Source organism: Stegodyphus dumicola, chromosome 4, assembly GCF_044657685.1.
Source record: "Stegodyphus dumicola isolate Sdum_Otavi_A_Nest chromosome 4, ASM4465768v1".
Taxonomy (NCBI): domain Eukaryota; kingdom Metazoa; phylum Arthropoda; class Arachnida; order Araneae; family Eresidae; genus Stegodyphus; species Stegodyphus dumicola.
The window spans coordinates 177,381,035-177,404,355 of record NC_140771.1 but is presented as its reverse complement, the minus strand read 5'-3'; the positions used below and the strand labels follow the sequence as shown (position 1 = coordinate 177,404,355).

Sequence of the window (23,321 nt, the reverse complement as noted above, 5' to 3'; positions counted from 1 at the left end):
GTTTTCCTTAACAAATCATACCACACATTTCTATAGTTTGTGATTATATACCTTTACAACTGAAGTATTAAAAATCCGATATATAACTGAGGCTCGCCGAAATTTTTAAAGTTTAAACTTTCTTAGACCCAATTAAAGGTTGGGCACCACAAGGCTAAGGGGGGCCAGATAGTACTGAATAATTTGTAGCATAACGCTTAAATGAATATTTCTGGGAGGTAATGAGGTTGATTTTTAAAATAGTTATAATTCACAAATGAAATCTTATCAAAAATAAATAAATAAATAAATAAATAAATAAATAAAAAATAAAAAAAATAAAAATTTTCGATTAGCAAATATTTTAATTCAGCATGGACAAATTAAACACTCAGTTTTAAACTGTATGTTTTTCCTTTTAACGTAATATTACGAATTTTGTATATATGTAAATAATTTTAGTGAAATTATATATAAATTGTAATACCTCTTGCACGATGTAACATGAAAGGCTCAGAAAGCGAAGCATTGCGAGGAAAATAGGAGTACAGGGTTAAATCCGTTTATCATTGATTTATTTAGCAACAGTTTTGGAGACTAATTTTTGTCACCAAAAGTCGCCAATCCTTCCAAAAGTCACAAAGCTTGGCGACCATTTGGTGACATTTTGGTTTGATTCCCGTGTAACTGTAATTGGTTCGGTCCCTGTGTAACTGTAACAGTACCCGGTCTTATGTAATTGTAACCGTGGCTGCCTTCCAGAAATTTACTGGAAATTTCTCGGTGGACGGGGAAAGACTTCATAAGAACAGAAAGCAGTTTTCAGTTGAGTTCAGAGCATTAAAAATCGCCGTGAGAGCTTCAGTTTTAAATGCGCTTTGCACTACCTTGTGTTCAGCGTTTATAATAGTTAGAAGTGGTAACTACTGATTGTAGTCTGTCATAGGAAGAAGAGCTGCACAAGTACATTTGTGTGAAAAAGTCCCGAACTGTAAAGAATTTTATTTCTTTTCTAAATAAATTTCATCATGCTGTCATGAGTTCTGTGTGCAATCAGCCCATTGCGAACCCGTACGCACATAACAATAGTTTTGGCACTGTTTAATTTTGTATTTATTCATTATTATTGTTCACATTAATCGTTTTATTATCTAAATTAATATTATTTGCCAGTTAGTTGAATATTTTAGATATATTGCAAAGGAAAAGAGCTGGTTAGTTCGTTGCTAAGCTATCAGCCATAGACATCAATAGCGAAATCGGTGATATACACCATCTTGCGAATTTATGCTAAATTTTTATCTTCATAAATTAGGCAAAACAAAATCACGGCTTTCTTCCAACCTATAATGTTTATGTTTTTCCCTTCTCATTTTCTTTGATTTATATTATTTTGTCTCAGATGAATGGATGGAAAAAATTTACGAAGAAAAAGAGGATCATAAGCTTGAAGAATGTACTTCGAAATGCAAGGAAGATTGTGAGTATGTATTTTTTATTTTCCTTTCTTTCTCACTACTTACGTTTAAATAATAATAAGTGCACTGTAATTCCAATTACGTTACATCCTGAATGTCAGTCATTTACTATCTGTAAAGTCAGTGTTTCTATAATGCAGACTTCAGCTTTACTTCAAATTGCAGCTTATATGAAGATTGATAATTTATTTCATGCACTGAGTTTTTTAAGTTACAGATTCAGAAACTAACCTATGTTGCTATCTTCAAATTAGTTTCCTCCTGATTACCGTTCGTCTTCAGGGGCTCTTTGTTAGAACGGGTGTGGCAATCCTGAGATATCTTAGCCCATTTAAAGTATCACCTTATTGATGAAACGGGTTTCGTGATTCCGGAATCCCATTTACCTTTCGTCCTTTGGACCACCAGCAGCAGAGCTGTAACGTCACTGAACACTGGTAATTCGATCCGATGTTCGAATCCCGCGAAGGGACTGTCTGTATGGTCGTTTTCGTGGTTTTCCCCATGCGTAACATGTATACGGGCCAGTTCCACTTAGAAAGTCCTCCACGAAGGGATGCTTCCCCTTAGGTAGATAGCCATCAAAGCTTTGCTATAATCGTTATAAACCAAACCAACCTTTCCTCCTTTCCTTTTCTTCTTGTAATTTGTTTTTTGCTTTCTTTGTCCCTTGTGGTTCCTTTTAGAAAGTTGGAACTCAAATTGAGATGTTGCTATATACCTTTTGGCTCCGGCCAAAGAATTTTTTCTTTGGCTTCTCATGGAGAAAAAACTGCTTGCGCGTTTGCCCTACTCAAAGACATGCAAGATTGGAAAGGATGATAATGGTAATTGAGAGACAAGGTACTGTCCTGGACACACTGCTTTGTCCTTTATTTCACGCCCACCAGCGGCCGAGCGGTAAAGACGCTGAACACTGGTAGTTCGGTCCGAGTTCGAATCCCACGAACATGCTGGTTGCATGGGCGTTTTCGTGGTTTTCCCCATGTGTAACGTGTATACGAGCCAGTTTCCTTAGAAAGTCTTCCACGAAGGCATCCCTCCCCTTAGGGAGATAGCCCTAGTGAGCTTTGCCGTAATTAAATACACCACACCACACCAACACAATGTGGGAGATCGTCGTCAGATCCGAATCAATTTTCTTTGTAAATATGGGTAATCTTAATAAACATTACACATAAAAATGTCAATGAATATATCCAAAACATTATAGCTGTGTAAATGATAATGCTGATGATAGTAAATCATTGACTTAATTTAGAATTGTAATGTTTTGCTTAATGTTTCCTAACGTTCTAGAATTGTTCCCTTATTAAGGTGGTTACCAGGAAAACGGTAAACTTTACATGGTAAAATTAAAAAATAAAGACCTGAGAAAAAAAGAAAACAATTTTGGGCCAAAATGTCTGATATCTGGATTGTCGTCAGATATAAAACATTCTCGCTGTGTAGGCGCGAATTTACAAAAGCCCAATTTCTTTTATTAATTTCTATTAACATTATCCGATTGATTGTAGTACATGCCTGTAAAACATTTTGCAAACTAGTGTTAAACGTTCATGGTGTAAATGATCACTGTCATAAAGTACTGACAATGTGTTTTTCACACCAAAGGGGCCTGATAAAACTTACTTGGTCAAGCTTTCTGTGATGGCATTTGCTTTGACTTGGCATCATAGCCATAAACATACGATTCGTCCTGTATTATATCGAAGGCATCCCTCCCCTTAGGCAGATAGCCCTCGAGGCTTTGCCCTAATCACACACTCACACACACGTACTGTATTATGATGATGGACAATAATATGTGATCTCTGGAATGAGGCTTACTCAAGCTGTGTTAAATCTTTCAATGGTTTATGTTTTTATTCTCTGTGACAATTGTACCTAGTTACGTACATCCCTGGGGTAGCTATACAAAATTTTAAAACTTTCGACGCGACCTACCGCCTGTAGGAAGTCAGCGAATGCTGTTTGGACGTTTGAGAAAAGGTTTATAGTGGGTAAAAATGGTATTGGCAGTTGCCTATAATTGATCAATCTAGCTAACAGAGGAAATGCTTGACAGTTTTAGCTGGACATAATGAGCACAGGAGCCAATAAAGACACAAATCTAATGAAACTTTGTGTAAAATATGCCTTTTACACAAAATATACAACAAAAACGTAAATTTGCGTGTCAAAAATGTATTGACAAGATCATAGAGCAAAATTTGGGAACAAAATATAATACTTTGTATTCATACCTTTTGCATTTATAATAGCTTGCAATCTGTTTCTCATAGAGAAAAGTCCTAGTTGTCAAAAAAGTCTTGTTGTGAAAAATTAAAGTCCAAACAATGGTTGCTTTTGTAAGTCTATGCTATTTGAATAATACGTGCTACAAAATTTTGACAGCCACTATTTACGATGTTTTCATCAGCTGCCTGAGGCCCACCAGCGGCCGAGCGGTAAAGTCGCTGAACACTGGTAGTTCGGTCCGAGGTTCGAATCCCGCGAACGGGCTGGCTGCATGGGTGTTTTCGTGGTTTTCCCCGTATCTAACGTGTATACGAGCCAGTTTCCCTTAGAAAGTCCTCCACGAAGGCATCCCTTCCATTAGGCAGATAGCCCAAGTGTGCTTTGCCATAATTAAATACATCAACACCATCAGCTGCCTGACGAAATGTAAATATTTTGTTTTCTACTTTCTCTAGGCAAGAGAAATCAACCTTTATTTCTCCTTAATGTACTTTGAGTTCAGACCTAAAATTTTATTTGAATTTAGTTTCGCGCAGCGAGGAGTTCAATGCCCATAACGGATATGACTAAATTGATTGCGTAACATTTTCTGAAAATTGTGAAAATTATATTTCATTGATTTTAATAATTATTGTTCTGCCGAAAAAACGCCTTTGAAAGGACGGTTCTAGTATTCAACGACCACAATACATTTTATATTGTAAAATATTCTCAAACTTAAAATTTGCTATAACATTTCAATAGTCAGCATAATGGTGAATCCTCACGACATGATCTTAACATCTTGAAGTTTAAGAAGGCCCAATTATTAGCGGTACTGTTACAAAATTTCAAGCTGCGGCAGTGCAAAAGCCCTCGATAGAAGTTTCTTAAATACACTTTGTGCACATGAGACTTCAAAACTTTTTGGGTTCTGAAGCGTAAAATAAAAGGTTAGCAGATCGATTCACGCATGATTCAGTTCGCGCATTAAAGATTTCTCATTGCTGATATTTTAGTGCAAGTAGTAGAAAATGAGTCTCGTTCCTTTAAAACTGAGTACTAAGCCGGCTGAATCAAATGATGTTGAAATAAGTAGGTGCCGCTTAATCTGATCACGTCTATTCCATAACTATGTTGATAACATTAAGAGATGAAAAAATTATCCTTCAAAATATCAACAGAATTTAACTAATTAAATATAAATACGACTAGAAACATATAAATACTTATACAGCATTTTTAATTAGGGAAAACAATCATTAATAGTTGGATGTCTGTTGGTCATAAAGGTTAGCAAGTAGATTTTATCCCTCAGATCATTACGCCTTTTGCTAGACTCCGCGATGAAAATTCTGAAACATAATAAAGTAATGAGAGTTTTCCAAACAGAATATTCATAAAAGTGTGCCGATCAAAACAAGCGGAGAACTATTTTGGCACAAAAAAAAAAAAAAAAAAAAAAAAAAAAAGAAGGAGTCATGAAGAATTTTCGCTCTAATCGGTCATGCTCCCAGTCGGTTTAGTCCAGCAGTCAGTCTTGGCTCCTTTGTACATTGTTGCCTTAAATCAAAATCAAGCAGTTTGGCAACCTTGGCGATATGTCTGTGTCATTTGATAATTTCGATACTCTATTTCGAACATATTTGGCTATTTTATCGTTTATTTGGCGACTTCAGATTAAAATATTTTATAATATTAAAGATTCAGATCCCAAAGCACACTAGGACTATCTGCCTAAGGGGAGGGATGCCTTCGTGGAGGACTTTCTAAGGGGAACTGGCTCGTATACACGTTACACATGGGGAAAACCACGAAAACGCCCATGCAACCAGCCCGTTCGCGGGATTCGAACCTTGGACCGAACTACCAGTGTTCAGCGACTTTACCGCTCGGCCGCTGGTGGGCCCTCAGATTAAAGCATTTTATAATATTAAAGATCAGATTAAAGTATTTTATAATATTTAATTATATATTAAAGTATTCTAAACTATTTTGATAACATAACCGACTTGTTGATCACGATAAGCGATCGATTTTACACGTTTTCAAATGGGTGGGACCTCAGCAATTCTATAACAATATCCAAATAGCATCGTTAACTACGATCACAGTAAGCGGGCGCCTACTGTAATTGTAGTCAGTTGTTGGTATTTATATGATGCATTAAGGAGAAAGGATTGTAGGAATAATTTTTATTTTGTGTGCTGCACAAGTTCATTATGTAAGAAGTTGATATCTTCGATCATATTAAAAACTCTTTTTATTTGAAAGCATTAGATAACCATGAATGTGGCAGGCTTAATTTGCAGCGATAATGAGCCCAGAACATTGGGAAAATGTTCCAAAGGATATGTTCCACTGGATATTTCATATATCATATGATACACTCATTTCCATTCATAATGTAAAAATACAGCGGGCTTCAGTAACGCATTGTATGCTTCAACGACATGCACTTGTATACTTTGTACCACAATGTTTTTAGAACTGCGATGTTTTCGCATTGTCTTCTTTTCTCCCACCATAATCTCCCTTTGCAGGACGATGATCTCCTTTTGCGTTGTTTCCTCCGCGAAATTTTCGTCCGCGACGACTTCATCTGTAACTACAAGAATAAAGGCCGTTACTAACGAATTAGTTTCTGAAATTTTATCCTTCGCTGCTATTACAGCTACCAAACTTCTTTCAAATAATATTAGTAGCTGAGTGTAAGAAACATAGAACTGACTAACGCAAATTTTTAGAAAGTAATTTAGTAATTTTAATAATATTTTTATTTAGATCAGAGTAAGAGAATGCGTTTCCTGTTTTTGAATTGAAATATTTTGTACCAAACAGATGGATTTATGATGAATCAATTGTTATATTTTCCTCATTATTATTTAATTTGTGCAATCGAAAATTTCAACGTCTACGTTTTAAATTGCTTTCATGTACAATGCATGCTCTTAAAATGCTCTAGTGAATGCCTAATTTCTTACATAAATTTATATTAAGAAATAATTAAAATTGCATTTTTAATTTTCTGTTTCTTTTCAGGAAATTTAAATATACTTATCATTTTCAAGAAAGATACGAAAGAGTAAGTATATTTTATTCATGCTGAATAGCGGTTCATTGTTTCTTTTTTTAAATAAATTTTAGTTCGAAAAGTGATTCCTTTTTACCGAATAACTATTATATTATTCTTAAATATGCACTTATTGATGAACCTATAAGTTTGAAATTCTTTTTAAAATACGTATTGTATGAGTTCCTCATTAGTCATAAAGGAACTCAATTTGCTAATGAATTACAATTTAGAATGCACACAAACGAGTTCAGGTAGCGTTAGTTAACTCTATTCTAAGAGACATAAACCTACTCGCCAGGGGAAATTTTCTTAGATAAATGCAATCCAGTTGAACTCATCCGTAAAAGTTCAAAGATTTTCACTTTACAGACGAGTGTAAATTAGAGAAAATAGTTGATTTCGTTAAATATAGATAACGTCACAAGTACAACGTAATCTTTTGTATAATACGAGAGCATTTTGCTGACAAACTGTTTAACTGGCATTCTGTTAACAATATCGTTAACAAAATTTTGTTGTATTATAAGGTATTTCTCCAGCCTTCTTAGCATGCCTTCGTAGTGTAGGGGTCAGCACGCTCGACGCGTATTCGAGAGGTCCGTGCTTCGAGTCCCGGTGAGGACATTGCTCATTTTTCAAATCTCCTGCTTCGAAATGATCTAATGTCTCTACAATATATATAATGGCATTACACATTTCATATTTCAAAGTGAATTTTGTTACCGAAATGGGACCAAAAACGAAAACGTTCAATGAACTTCATTTTAGTAATGAATTAGATTTAGACGAAGAAAGCCTTTTCAGCGACTTAAGTTTTCAGTTCGAAAGAAATCTGGATACTAAGTCTGGTTCAGAAGATGCATTTAAAAGCATAAAACGGTTACATAAAATTAATGAAGCTTTGCTGACAACGAGATGATTCGTTTTACATGCCCTACTGGAAAATGAAGATTAAAACATATCTGCTGCTTTAGTTGGAAGAAGAAAGATGCTGTTTACTGAGTCGATTACTTGAGCCCTTCACAGATTCCCAGAAAGGCCTTTCTATCTTACTGAAAATCGATGGGTCATCGGCCCACTCTATAGCCCATCACGCCTATCATTCTGATAATATCGTCTGAATTATTGCTAACTATGAACACGCGGTGGAGCTACACACGATGGGCCGATACAAGAAGGACCAAGCCCACCATCTGTGTAGAAAATAGAAGAACCATACTGAAGGCACTTATGCATCTAATGGCTACCCAGTTTACTATGTGCACAGCTGTTTAAGCTAAAATGGAAGGTAAAAGCCATTACGATACACGTCCAAGAAACGGATCTATGATCCCAACTCCTTTACATACTATGCGTTTAAAACCGGAACCCTGGCGGATCTAATTCCTTGGTATTTTTTACTATCAAATTAGTCAGATAGCGCTCACACGATCAGAAAATCGTGTGAGCGCTATCTGACTAAGGGGACCGTTGCCTTCATGGAGGACTTTCTAAGAGGAGCTGACTCATATCCATGTTACGCATAGAGAAAACCACAGTAAGGGACATGAAGCCAGCCCATTCGTCTAGAATCGAACTACTACTGTTTAGCGACTTTGCGCGAAAAGCGAAATTTTAGCGAAAGTTAATTTTCTGTTGTGTTGAGAACACCTGAACTGAAGACGGTAATTGCATCTTTCCATGTTTATTTAGATAAAAAATAGATAAAAGGCATTTCTGCTATTCCTATAAAAACTTTTTAAATGCTTTCAGGAATGTCATTCCTACTGCCAATGATTTTAAGAAAGCATTATATGAATTATAACAAAGTTGCAATCCAGTTGTTAAAAAATAAAAAACAGGTAGCAATATTTTCAGAAAAAAAAAAAAAAAAAAAAAAAAAAAAAAAAAAAAAAGAACATTTTTGATGCGCGAAATAAATGATATTAAGTTAAGATTATTGGTATGTAAAAACATTTTTGACAATGTATTCTAGCATTTCTCTAACTCCATTAGCCGATTATTATTGAATTAGTGTACAATGGGCATATAATTAAGCGCTTTATTATTTTTTTCCAAAATTTTATTAAATAAAGCATGAATGAAAAAATTTCCTAATGCTTAAACATAGTATTTAATTCAGCGTTTCAAATAGAATTTAATACCAGTAAAAAACATCAGTGTATGCCATACACAATTTTCTCACCAAAATATGAAACTAAAAATTCGCTGAATGTTAGAAGTTCTACCTGCATTATAATCTGGCGGCTAGATGCATGGAGGTTTTGCGTTTCCCTCACGTGTAATGTGCTATTAGTCATTTTCACCAAAGCATCCCTCCCTTTAGAAAAATAGTGTGGTTTGCCATAATATAAATTATCCAATCAAATGCTTACAAAATTGCAAAATATTTATACACGTTTGGAAATTTTTAACCGAACCAAAATACTTATGTTTGATAAATTTCTTTTTACAGGATAAGCCAAATGAAACCATGGAAGAGTCGTAAGTTTAAATTATGCTTTCTCAGAAGTCACTTTTTATTCACTATTACATGAAAATACTATTGTATTCAGAGTAACATTATTACTAAGTACTTTATTGTTTGCATTATAGTTTGAAAAAGCAAATTAAAACTTGTATTTTTAATTCAGTTAAATGCCTGTAAATATTAGTTATGTTTGCTCATTTCGTAAGTTATTTGATTATGGAAGAGTCGTAAGTTTAAATTATGCTTTTTCAGAAATCACTTTTTATTCACTATTGCATGAAAATACTATTCTATTCAGAGTAACATTATTACTAAGTACTTCGTTGTTATATATAAGTCAACGCTAATGATATTGAAATTACTTAATTACAAACTCTTATCATTTACAAAGGCTGCTTTCATAAAAAGTTCTAAAAATTATATGGTAATTTTTGCGTATTTACAAAAATTGTATCCCTGACTCTTGCGACCGTTCTGCTACTTTAAGAGCTGTTCTGGATTATTCTAGAAATATCAGATTTTTTTCTTTTTTATTTCAATGTAAACTCTGATCTCGAGACACTGACATTTGCCCTGAAACAACAGAACACGCGTAGAGATCAACTAAACGAAGAAATAAACGGCAGTGTGGAAGAGCTCATTACTTAACAGAATTCGTATGGAGACACAGACAAGCTGCAGAGAAAAACAACCTATTCCATATTGAAAGCAATAGCCGAACAATACCTGTCATAACAGTGACTAAAGAAACGTTCTGGACCCTACATTGCATGGAGGTAGGAAAGGGAGGAGGGGCCATTCCGCGCTAGAAGTGAAGCAACGCTTTGAAGCTTGGGTCACCAGACGGGGTGTTCTTTGTTTACATTCAGAAGCTCGCTTGACAAGATTCTGATAGTACTTCGACACACGACAGTTCCATAGAAATCGGAAAAGGGACACTCTCACATGAAAGAAACATTCATAGTGTAATGGATAATAGCAATTCGTATAGTTTACTGACATTTACGCAAAAATCACATCTTGTTTATTTTTCGATAACTAACAACAGCGATTTTGATTATGAATTTGTTTTATAAAATTCTAAGCTGTTGCACTACAAAAATATAGATTTTAAGAAAATTGCTAAAAGAGATCTGCCAAAATTTATTTTCTAGAAGATTTGAAAAGTTTGAAACTTGATGGCTAATTGTAAATATAAAATTATGTATGTTAAAATATTTGTAATTAGGCTCATAGGTCAGATTAAGTTTTTATTAAATACAGTAACGCATGCAAGGGCTATCTGCCTAAAGAGAGAGATGCCATCGTGGAGGAATTTTGAAGAAAAGCTGACCTTTGAGTGGGTATTAAAAATAATACTTATAATTTTCATTCAAATTATATTCATATATATTTTTTATGTAAAACTTTCGGGTGTATGCTAAATTAGTGTAAATTACTTTACACGAAAAATATAGTGAATGCACAGAAATTAAAGATTTGCACATGCCGGAAATGATAAATAGGAAATATGTATGGGTATTTATGCATGTGCTTGCAAAAAGCATGTATCTGCCTTTGACAAAATACTTAAATATTCATTAAATTATTTATAAATGTATTTGAAATGAAGAATTTATTCACTTATAAACAAATGTGAAAGTACTGTGAAGAAATCTAATGATTAAATGTATCTAATTTATAATGATTATAAATGTTATCTAAATATATAATAACCTTAATATTGAATTGTAAACATAAATTGAAATCCTGTTCACAAATACGTTATAAAACTATTTAAGCAAGAATTGTTCGTATTGGAAAGCAATCTGTTAAAAGGTATTGTAACGCAAATGATATGAGATGCGCACTTAAGAACGTAATAAAGAGTTTTGGAATATGTATTGTTGAAATGAAGGGTAAAAAAAAAAAAATCTGATAAGTATAATTAAAAGAATTATTCCCTTTACATTTTATAACTCAGTTACAAGTTTTAAATAATACTTTAAAAAAAAAAAAAAAAAACTTATTTTATTCCCTTTTAGAAATGTTCAGAGAAAGTCAAATACTATTTAATACCTATTTAATTTTCGCTAATTCCTAATAATTCTCTAATTTAAAATGAACCGAATAGAGCATTAATTATAAATTGACTTACATTTTTCGATTTAAAAGAAGCCAAAAAATCATGTCATATTTAAGAAAGTATTTTAAGAAGAAGCTCTATAAATAGAAAAGAAATAATGCATAATTTTAATATTAATAATACAATAAACTTTGATCTTAATTTTTGTACCTTAACCGAATAAAATCGAATTACCTTAATTTTTTCTTCTAATGTATTTAACGGAAACTTGTGAAAATATTTCATTCAAATTAAACCATTCTGAGAAAACTGTCCTGTGAAAAGTATAGCATTTAATTCCGTTCAGAATGAAATGTTGTTTAAAAATATGTTGTTTTCACATACATAGGACTCTGAAGTGTTGTAGAAAAAGAAAATATATACATTTATATGTATATTTGCGACGTAATTACAAAATATTTAGACCCGAACGCGTCAAATCTCATAGAACTCAATGGTAAATGACCCAATGTTTTGGTCACCACGTAGGGATCGCCGGTGCTTCAGAGCAAGGTACGGAGAAACTTGTTTAGGGCGACTCCATCTTACTTCCTACCTCCATGCTACAGTGCATATGCAGTTTTCACATTCAACTATGGATGCTTTGGGCAGTCAACTACAGACTTGATACCTCCTGTCATATACCTCCTGTCTGGTTGCCATCGTTTTGGTTTGGAGGAGGGTTCACCTATTTTTAATCATATGGTCCCGCTGGGACAAGGCGGATTAGGTCTCCCTCGAATAATTCACGAATAATTTATCTCCTGTCATATGGTTTTTATTTATGTGGATTCATGTGAAGATTCCGAAATGAGCCCAAAACTGATCTGGGTTGATAATATCCAACGCTGTTGCTTGTAAGCCACCTTATTATCACCAATTTATATATGTTGTTCTTAACTGCAGTGTTCTTATATTTCAAAGTAAGTATTGCTAACTTTAAGTGCGTCATGTTGTTTAGTTCTTTGTTTATTGAAATATCTAATCTTATAGACATGTTTTTTATGTTTAGAAAAAGCATACAATCATAATGTCCTACTGAAGAATGTTTAGAAATCTTCCCTTTGCTCGGAATATATACTTGCAAGGAAAGCATAAATATTGGTTATATGAATAATATTGGTTTCTATTCAGTTTTAAAGAACAAATAAAATAACCTGTATTTAAAAAGGCTATAAAGATTGAAAGTGAATTCTTTTGTATTTTCAGTGGCCTCATCTCCGTACAAATCTATCTAGATGTCTCGGAAGTCATTCGCTATCAGCACAGACCGCAATACAGGGTAAAAAAACTTCTGTATTTTTTATTGTGTTTTGTATGAATATTATGCACTTTTTTAAGTAAAGTGTGGATCAGTTTGTTCTCAAGATAAGAACAAGAAGACCAATTTTTTGACTTAAATGTAAACCTTTCTCTTTCAAGGATCTTTGAAATTGCACCTGGAAAAATTGTGCAATATATCTCATATAATTTTTCAATTGTCGTTTGCCAGCAAATATCCTGATAATGATGAAATATTTTGAGGTGTAACCTAACAACAATTACAATTACTTGCAGAACGTGTCAAAAAAGACGGTCATAGTTTAAAGAGATGATAAAATACTAACTAGCTAGCTATGTTCGTAGTATAGTGCTTAATGTATTGTGTAACATGAGCACGGAAATGCACTAATTACATAGAATATGGGAAATGGAAAGTGGTTTCAGTCAGATTTACAAAAAATAATGTTTTATATTTATAAGAGTGGTCCAGAAAAATGACCCCTAAATTCAAATCATTTGAAAAAGTTTTTATCAAATATTTTCCTTAGAACTATTAAAAGGATTTATACATTCACGTAAATCGCGAAAAGAAATATTAAATCCATTATCTTCTTCTATAGCAGACGATACTCAGTTCTTACTATTTATTTGATGCTTTTGTAAGCAAATTATCCAATTCTAACATTCTTCAAAGGAGCTTTCCGAGGTTGGCTAGCTTCCAAATTCGAATAATTTCCTAACGTGGAACTCTGAGAAAAAGAAAAGTTGCGATTGCTTTTAATCTGCATTTTATTCTCGAGAAATTCTTCTTCTTGTGTTTCTAAGTCGCTATCGGGTTCAAAATCCGAAAAGGCCGATTCTCACATTAGATTAAATTTAGTTCATTCCTTATTAATTAAAGCATTCAAGATTGTTGTATTATAGCATTCATTGGTGGAACTTGAATATTTTAAATTTAAAACATTAAGAATTAAAATTAGATTTGGAAGCGCGAATATGCTTAACAAAAATTCTTCAGTTTCCAGATTATTAAAAGAATAACCTCCACTAGTGATCCTCACCCATGCAGCCCTTTCGCTATCACGGGAAAATCGGCCCGATTTGTCGTCAACACATATTTTTCTTCACATGCCTATGTTATATTTTGCAATATTATATTAAATTTATTTAGTTTAATAATTTTGTTTCCCTAATGTATACCTCTGACTGTCTTAAATTTTAAAAGAAAAAAAAAAAAAAAAAAAAAAAAAAAAAAAAAAAAGCTTTTCCAACTAAACCCATTTTTTAGAATTACTAAAATATTACCTAGAACTAATGAATGAAAACCCTTTTAATAATACATAAAATGTTTTGTATTCAATTTTATACACATATATCGTTACGCACAATATAAAACTTACCTTTATTAATATATCTATCCATATATTTATTAATTTTAAGAGAGTAATGTTCTAACAAGATTCAAAAGTAATTCCATTTTCAATTAATATTTCATAAAAATGTAAATTTTCTGCATGCATGAGTGGTTTCTCTGACTAATTAAAATTTCCAAGAAGTTTTGACGAATCATGTAAACATTGTATCTACATAATTTTGGAAACGATAATATAACAGAGTATCTCTGACGTTTAGCCCATAATTATAAAATGTGATAATTTTGCTCTATTTGATACTGACATAATTTTCTAAGTAGCTCTCTGTAGTTATCATAACAAACTTTTCTTACGTTGGTTGCTTATAATATATATATTATGTATTTAATTTCTACTTGACGTCGAAATGATCCACGGAGAATAAGGTGCCAACGGATTGTCCTGTTGGCGAAAGGGCGTCGGGGAAAAGTTCTAGCCCCTCATTGCATTAGTAGCTTTTTTCTGTGTGTGTGTTTAGATTTACATGCAATTATTTTTATTTGCACTTAGCATCTTTCAGCTGATAATTCAAGTAAATATTACCTTCTGACATTTTTCATAACTTTTTTTATGAGCAGTATGAGCTCAATTATGAGGAAATTAAAGTACTGTAAATTAGACCTCAATATAAATGTATTCTTCTTTTTCAGACTGTCGAGCTGTTCAGTTATATTGGTGGCTATATCGGTATCTGGATGGGAATATCATTAGTTGAACTGATGGATTTTCTTGAAGCTTTGTGCCGTATATTTACCTACGCATTTCGAAAGAGGAACACTGAATAGATGTTTAGATAACATAAATCACGTGTGAAAAAGAAGAAATTGTTTCCTTCGTCAACTTCTAATTACATAAGAAGAATTTCCGACTTTTTTTAAAATTTATTTTTGAAGATATCAGAAACAAAGAATGCAAAATTTGAGTTCCTATTTCTCAAATCAGCATTTTAGGATGAAAATAAAGCATAATTCCATTTTACATTTTTTGCTGCGTCATAGGATCACAGTCTACTATCCTTTTAACTAAACTGAGTAACCTTTCTAGAATGTGCAAAGAGTTTTCATTCCTCTTAGAACACTAGCAATGCAAATATAAATGTATAAAAATAAAATTAAAACTCGGTTCTTGAAGATTTATTAATACCAGTAGTAATTTAATATTTAAGAATCAAAATATTCAACCTAAGAACCTAACTCCTATTATTAGCGCGTCTACTTACGCAATTAACTTATAAGATTGTCTCATCAATCAGAATAGTCAGTCCGCAAATTCTCACAAAGTTATAAGATAACCGAACGTCGGGCCAAATTTACCAACATAACCAAATTTACCAACTGTCTTCTTAAATCTAAATTATCGCCTCATGTTTTAAACTTAGTTCATTTTAAACTTTCTGTTTGACTAAATGAAATAAAAAAATGCAGAAAATATTCAACATATAAGTTAAAACAAAACTTATAATATCAGCTCACATTTAAAGTTTATGTCATTATGCAAATTGTAAGTATAATCAACTCCGGTTAAATGGCGGCGGAGTAGCCGGGCTTTGTCTTTAAAAAGTTAAGATTGTTTATTGAGTAACGATGGAAAAAAATTTGTTACAAATATCAGGAAAAAGCAAAAGTTCTATAGGAAATATAAAAAGAAGAAAATGCGTTGGTTACCAGCATAACTTTCTACAAGTCAAACTGCTTAGAAATAGAGGTAAAATGTTAACAGCCTTTTTCTCTCAATTATGATGTAGGTTATTCCTCTTTCCTATGTTTTTTTTTAAATGCTCTCAAATTAACTGTGATTTTGGGGGTAGCCGTGGACGTCGTCCTCGTTTAATTAAGAGTCTACTGTACACACAGTTACCTTGGCATATATTCAGTTTGTCAATTATTATTCAGACCATTCATTATCTAAATCATATATTTTTTTACCATACTCACTATAAGTATGTTGAAACATAATGTCATGATGAATTTTCACTAATGATTATTCATATTTTGGTACAAAATTTCATTTTTTTAAAACAAAACCTTTTAAACAGCATGAATGGTATTGTATATTTATTTTCCACGGCAAGGATATAAGTTTTTTATTTGCATAAACATGGAAGTTAATACATGTAAGAAAAAGGCAATATTTTCGTCTCATTTTTATCTTGTAACATAACACAAATGAAAACTCTTCTCCATTTCTGCTCACATGCTTTGTAAGCTTTCTCCGTGAATGATAACCAATGAAGCTGCAATCATGGATTTAAGAAATAAGAGATGAAGTTAGCATCGTGCTACAAATCTGAAGACGAAAACGGATCAGTTCTCACCCCCACGGTCCCTTTCTTTTATCGGCCCTCTTACCGTCTCTTATTACAATGGGATGTTATGGGCGTTGATGATAACCTCGACAATGTTCTAGAATTTTTTTAATGTAAACTGAAAGAGTAGTTTCTTATTCATCTACTGGTTATTCAGAAAGATCTGATGCATAAAAAGTTAAGGATTTAAGCTTTCATAGGTATGTCGTTTTTTACATAAATACTTTGCCAGAAGCGTTCCAGAACTTTTTTTTTTTTTTTAATTTCTGAATTTGCAGCACAAAAAAGGAATAAATGTTGTTTTTTGTTACCTGGTATGTATTCTTACTTGACATTACCTTGGCCATGTTTCCACGCAAACTTACTGGGTGGTAGGGTTGTGCTTAGCAACACACTGTTCGGATTGTTGTCTCATTCGTTAAGGTTACACAATGGATGCTGATTGTGAGCAAAGAGTAAACCCCCTAGTGAAATATGGAGCATCTTTAAGGAAGCATATACAGGCGAGGCGCTGTCGTGTTTTCGAGTGGCACAAAATGTTTTGTGAAGGCAGTGATTCAGTGCAAGAAGGTCCCAGAGCTTGTCACCCGTCTATTGCAAACGCACATGCTATTGCAAACGTGGAGCATGCAAGGCAGTTACTCTAAGAAGACTAATATCAGAAGACTTGAATTTGAATCGTAATGTGTGTCATAAGATCTTACGCGAAGATTTAGGCAAACGGAAATTCAATGCAAGAATCGTCCCTCATTCACTATGAACAGAAAAAGATGAAGAGCCAGACTGTGTCAAAATTATTGTAATTTTTGTTTCCGTGAGTGAAAAGATGACTGAAAGGAAACTTATCAAAATTATTGCAGGCGTCCAACGAGCTGTGAAAAATGAGCTTGCAAGCATCGCAGTTGAAGATTTTCCTGCTGGCTTCCAAGACCTCCAGAAACGTTGTATATAGATAGCCAAGGGGGTCTACTTTGATAGCAGCTAGATCATTACTTGGAAAATGCAATTTTCTATTTTTTACGACCTTTTGTCCTGGAACTTTTCTGACATAGGATTTATAAAGTAATCTTTATTTTCCTCTCCATTCTCATTGTGTCAGCTTTCTTCTGTGATAAAACTGCCTAACCTCAATTGTTTTCGTATTGTAGTCTACACTTTAAATAGGAATCAAGATAACGTTGGCTGTGAAGAATGTGATATTATTTGAACGTTGTTTCTTAATTTCTAATAGATAATATATGTATAATGATATCTCAGAGGACTGTTGAATTACGCATATTTGTTAATTACTTTAAAATGAAAATGAGTAATTTTATTTACGTAATTCTAAATTACTTAAAATGAGTTTTTATTAAATTAATTTAATATTTTTATACGCAAATAAAATCAACTGATTTTGATGATATGTGGTAATCGCTAGTTAAGGATCATAATGAAATATGTTTTGAACCTAATCTCGTTTAATGATTTTATTAATTTTTTAATCTAAAATGAATTTTGAAATTTTTATTTTTCAACTATTTATTTGAATATTTTCAAAATTATATGTAAAAGTACTTTTAATTCCATTTTTACATTCCTTTCTCTAAAATTATTAAACTGCATGTAAAAAATAAAGTTTCTCTGTGGAGGTCAACATCATTGAAATTAACGTACTTATAAAGCCGTGAATTCTCGTAAGGAATTCCACATATTGCTGCTGTTTAAAATTATTATATTACAGAGTAAAAACAAAAATATAACTTTTCAGCATAGTGAATTACAATTATTAATATTAATTTGGGACATTTAAATGAGATTTTTGGATATTAGAGTTATAAGGGCATCAGACGGAATATTTGAGGGTTTCTAAATAAAGGAACTGGAAATAAGCTTATTAATATTTTTAGTCCGACATTAGATCTTGCTTAGTGTGTGTGCCTTCGAAGTTCTGTCTTGGTATACGCAATCTGGTAAGCTCTGTGTAAATTAGATTTATGATGTTGAATTTATGTCTTTCGTAAAAGGAAGCTTTGTCTTGAAACCGGGTTTTTAGTGAAACATATTTCTATCCTTTTGAGCAGTATTAATTTTCAGTACTTGTTTAAATTTATCTATGGGAGTACTGAAAACAGATACTTACAAAAGGAAGTAAATTATTACTTAGCGTTTCAAAATCGTTATTTACGACAGTTTTCTACAAATTTGCCAAACGATAAAATTATGCTGTCTTTCAGAATGAATTTTTTTTTGCGGAAAACGCTGATCGATAATTACATAATCGAAAGCCTTTATCCGTAAAAGGTTAAAATGTCTTTTGTAAAATCATTTAGTTTATTTTGCAGACTAGTCTAATTAGCTTTAAAACGAATATAATGGATTGTTCTAAGCAAGCATTTCATTGCATTTGTGCCAGGATTACATACATCTTGATAATGTATGATATATCATGATAATATATCTTTTGGCGATAAACAAAAGCATACGTGCAGCAAAGTGACTTCTAAATGGGTATTTTAAACATTTAAGACTAATTTAAAGATTTTTCTGATTAAACTCAAAAGGTAAAGTTAAAAAAAAAAAAAAAAAAAAAAAAGTAGTTCTTCTCATCGTAACAGAGCACAGTCAGTAGTTACCATTTCAGACTAAACACAACGCGCATCTAAAAGGCTAAGCTCTCACGGATATCTCCAATACTCCGCAGCTCTGAACTGAAAACTGAGAACTGATGCTCTCGTGGGGCTTATATGGCTTTTTTCCTGCCGCCAAGAAATCTTTATTTCTCGAAATTACTGGAAGGAATACATACTTAAAGTTGCATATAACGGCCGGATCCTTTCACAATTACAGTTATTCAGTTACGGTATCAGTTACAATATACAGGGACCGGACGAAAATCTTGTCAAAATGGTGTCAAAGTAAAAGATTTTTGTCGATTTCTTGACAAATTTGATGTCAAAAATTATCCTCCAAAACCATCGCCAGCTTGGTGATATCACACCAATTTAGCGAGATAGCCATTTACCTCGGTGTTAAAGAAATTTGTCCCTAAATACTTATTTTTCTGCCATAGTTTCGCTTTTCTCAACATTTCATGTTGCATTATGCAAACTATACCAATATAATTTCACGAGTTATTTAGATCTATACATATTTCGTAACACTGCATCCCTCCCCAAGGACTGCACGTCCCAAGCAATATTGATTACTGATTTAGTATTTAGTATAAGTCGATGATCTAAATAAGGACGGTGGTCTAAATAAAATTATTTACATTATTTGTTGTTGTTGCTGTTGATTATGCTCACTTGTCTGACGTAGTCAGCCAAGCCCACGAAATTCCTTGCGGCAAAGAGCGCTAGAATACCCTTGCCATTGGCAACCGCCTTGAGCACCATTCAGGTGATAGTGCGATTTAGCTCAGTTTCGCCCCCAATTTTGATGGACAGCATCCCGGAGGGGACGGGTCCGAGGGTCTCCCATCCCTCTCCCCTTCCACCAAATCACACGAGAAAACATTCAGCTCACCGCATATTTAGAGTGCCGCCATGCCTCACCAGTGCTATACATTTACAAACATCTATGCCTTCTCCGACATTCGAACCCGGAACCTTCGGCACAGCAGTCAAGCAGTCAGCGACGCTAACCACTATACCGGTTGGGCGGAAACTACGTACTGTTGCCATGGTAAGGGGGCAACCTGTCGTAATGAACGACGATTTTAGACTTACAATTGGATGACTTATGGATCCGAACTATGACGTCGTTCAGCCTGTTTAGGACTGTGTAAGAACTGTCTCAAGGTGACTGTAGTTTAGAAGAAAGTCCTTTCCATCGAATCGGATTCCATAACTACACCTTGCCACTTTCGTTGAAGCCCCCCCCCCCCAGCAGCCGACGGTAAAGTCGCTGAACACCGGTTGTTCGGTTCGAGGTTCAAATACTGCGAACGGGCTATTTGGATGGTCGTTTCCGTGGTTCCCCTCATGGGTATGAGAGTCAGCCAGTTTCTCTTAGAATGTTCTCCACGAAGGCATCCATCCCCTTAGTCAGATAGCCCTCGAGTGCTTTGCTATAATTAAATAAACCAACTTTCGTGGGATCAATATATTTTGTGTTGTATCGGGGTTTTCAACTTCTCCGTCACCAAGTTAACTCGCTCTTTGTGGCCAAGTAGTATAGAGGTTTTCAAAGTCGGAGCATTGGATATGTTCTATTTTATGTGTATTTAAGGTTATTAGAACATGTTCGTTACTTGAAATCATCCAGTGACAATGTAGATCTTTAAAATCATAATTATTAATGAGGTCACGTATGAGATGAAGTTTTTGTGCAAAGAGATAATCTATTTCCTTTAGATAACTTTTTGTACTTTTGGCAATGAACCTAAATTTGACCGGAGTCTTATGAAATTTTGGTAGTGCATATAGATTTGCAAATCTGTTATTATATTTGCGAGGACGGATTCTAAGTTTTTTATGAAGTGGATTAAATTTATTGAGAATAATTTTAGTGCTGGTAGTAATCTTTTGATAGGTGCAAGCGCTATTCAATTCTTTATTCAGAAGGTCGAAATAAAACTTTTTTCAAATAACACTAAAATTGTTGCTAGCTTTGTCAATCTTTGTGATGATAAAGTTACCTTGCTGTTTCTGAATAAGAATCTCAAGATGCCTTTTATTGTGTAAATAATTGAAATTGGGTAACTTGAAAAGCATAAGCTGAAATTCTGTAATTAGTGCAGCTTTCCACTCTAGAAAAGTAGTAGTAGGTAAATTGGTACTATTACTAGCTAAAATAATAAATTTATCAAGATCATTATTGAATTGTTTAAGGCAAAAGTGCTGATTAATACTGAAAGTTGGGCGAAACTTGGTGCCAAGTTGCATAATTTCTCGTAAATGCTCATCTTCAATGATATTGAGATCTCTTGTAACAATATGCTGGTGATACGGATCTACATATTTATTGTAAACAGGAAGTTTGCAATGACATATGCTATCTTCTATTATATTGTGGTGGTTGATAATTAGTTGACCTGAGGCCTTTTCAACTTTAAAACAGGGCTTGATTTGAAGTTGTTGGTCAGGTAGCAAGTGTTGACATTTTTTAAAAATGCTTGGAATTCTTAACTGAGCGTAAGAAGGATGCTTGAATTGTATTGTACAAAACATTTTTTTTTTTTTTTTTTTTTTTTTTGTGAAAAAAATTACTATTCTTTAATTTAAAATTGCAAAAGTCTATTATCAGATCTTTGACTATTTGGAAACATTGAGACTGTTGATCAAGTATTTTAATAAGATTTCATAAAGTAACATTCTTAAAAGTATGAAGAAGTTTAATGGCAATTTTTGCGAACGCTTTATTTCAAAGGAAGAAATTTAGATTTTTAATAATTAATTTCAGATCTTGTGTTGAAAAAAAAATTGTGTTGTTAGAATTACCTCCTCTTGATCCTCTGGATGTAATAGTGCTAAAAATTCTAAATTGTCCATATATAGAAACTTCTGAATGTTTATTGGTGATATTTAGATTGGCATTAAATCCGTAAGGATAAAGTAACCTTTTTTGCAGTATGTAAATGCAAGTCGCATATTGCGAGTCGTAAAGTACACAAATAAAATGTAAAATTGTAAAGTAGTTAAGCTACTTAATTGTAACTTAACACAGAAATCTTAGTACCACGTGTGTAATAGAACGGGAAGTTATTCAGCTGCGCGGAGAAGGATTTATTGGAAGTCTATCGAAAGAAAGCTGCCTACTAACTATTTTTTTAGATGAAAATCCCAGAAAATCATGAGAAACCTGTTTCTACATAGTACATTTTTCCTTTTAAACAATTTTATCTCATTGTCTTTTGAGCCTGGAAATAACTGATGAAAGAATGTTTATAGTCATAATTTATCGAAATGAAATAAAAAAATGTCTATTTCGCTTACAACACTTACCTTCCTAGCTTAGAATAATTGTCATGATAATTTTCATTGATTTAAAAATACCAGACTTTTGATACTAGTTTAAAATACGCACATGGAGTCAGTTTTAAATGAGATCTTTTAAATATCGGTTAAGGAAAATTATTCTTATGTTACAGCGTTTCTGAAATAATGAATGTGTAAAGATTTAATAAATTTTTCTCATGTGCTCCGGCAAATACAGCGAGTAAGCTAACGTCATGCCAGTTTAACCTTTTACTGGTAAGCTATATGTTCGATTCTTGGGAGCACTGACAATTTCTGAAGAAGAATCAGAGAATTTGTTTGGATTTTGGGAATTCCTTGAAAATTAAGAAGTAAAAAAAAAAATTGATGCATTTTTTAAGGCATTTGAAACAGAATCATGTCTGCACATTTTAATCTAATGCAAATTTGAAAATTAAGCCTTATATACATATTTCGGTTAATCTTTAATTTTATTTTTTCATAATCATATTCGGCAAAAAGTTAGCAAAGCTCTGACTGGACATAAACATGTATAAAAGAAAACATTTTAGGAAACAATGCTTATGAAAAGCTTCTAAGAAGGCTTAATCCTTTCTGAGAAGCTTCTAGGTAATATTCCTATTTGGACTGATATGCATCTTAACAAGTTTTCGGACACAAAAGTCTTCTAAAGCTACTAAAATTTTTCTTAAATACAATCATTCGAGATTTTTAAGAACCTCTTCACATTCATAAAATCATAAAATATCATCAACTGTGGGCCCTTTATGAAAGACGCACAGTTGACGACAGTATTAGATCAATTTTCACGATTACTATCATTCGTTATATTGTATTCTTTTTTCTGTAGGGTAAAAATGCATTTACAGTGATTATTAAATACCTTATTAGTATAAAGAAGATGATTTTGTCATCAGAATTAATAATTCTTACTATAAGCTAATAACATAGGCTAACTTGTTTTATTGACGCTAAAATCTGATATGTGTAAAATCGTTTTCAGAAATAGGAGTTCTTGGAATTAAACCTGGAGTTTCTATTGAAGTTGTCTGCTTTTAGTGAAGAAATGCTGTCTTGATCTTTCATATCTCTT

The 23,321-nt window shown here is 33.0% G+C and overlaps 1 protein-coding gene across 12 annotated transcripts in view; it reads left to right on the top strand.

Annotated features, from left to right (window-relative positions):
• LOC118204448 (acid-sensing ion channel 3-like) overlaps positions 1-23,321 on the top strand; it is a 179,444-nt gene that overhangs the window by 137,601 nt on the left and 18,522 nt on the right. For 5 of the 12 annotated variants that reach the window (XM_085815824.1, XM_085815815.1, XM_085815814.1 and 2 more), the window contains 5 exons: positions 1,382-1,463; positions 6,720-6,762; positions 9,209-9,237; positions 12,537-12,609; positions 14,653-15,126. In XM_085815824.1, the coding sequence (XP_085671950.1) occupies positions 1,382-1,463; positions 6,720-6,762; positions 9,209-9,237; positions 12,537-12,609; positions 14,653-14,787 (362 nt within the window). In that variant the 3' untranslated portion in view covers positions 14,788-15,126. Of the gene's footprint in view, positions 1-1,381; positions 1,464-6,719; positions 6,763-9,208; positions 9,238-12,536; positions 12,610-14,652; positions 15,127-23,321 lie in introns of those variants that run through there. The other 7 variants (XM_085815823.1, XM_085815817.1, XM_085815819.1 and 4 more) reach the window with 4 other exon arrangements.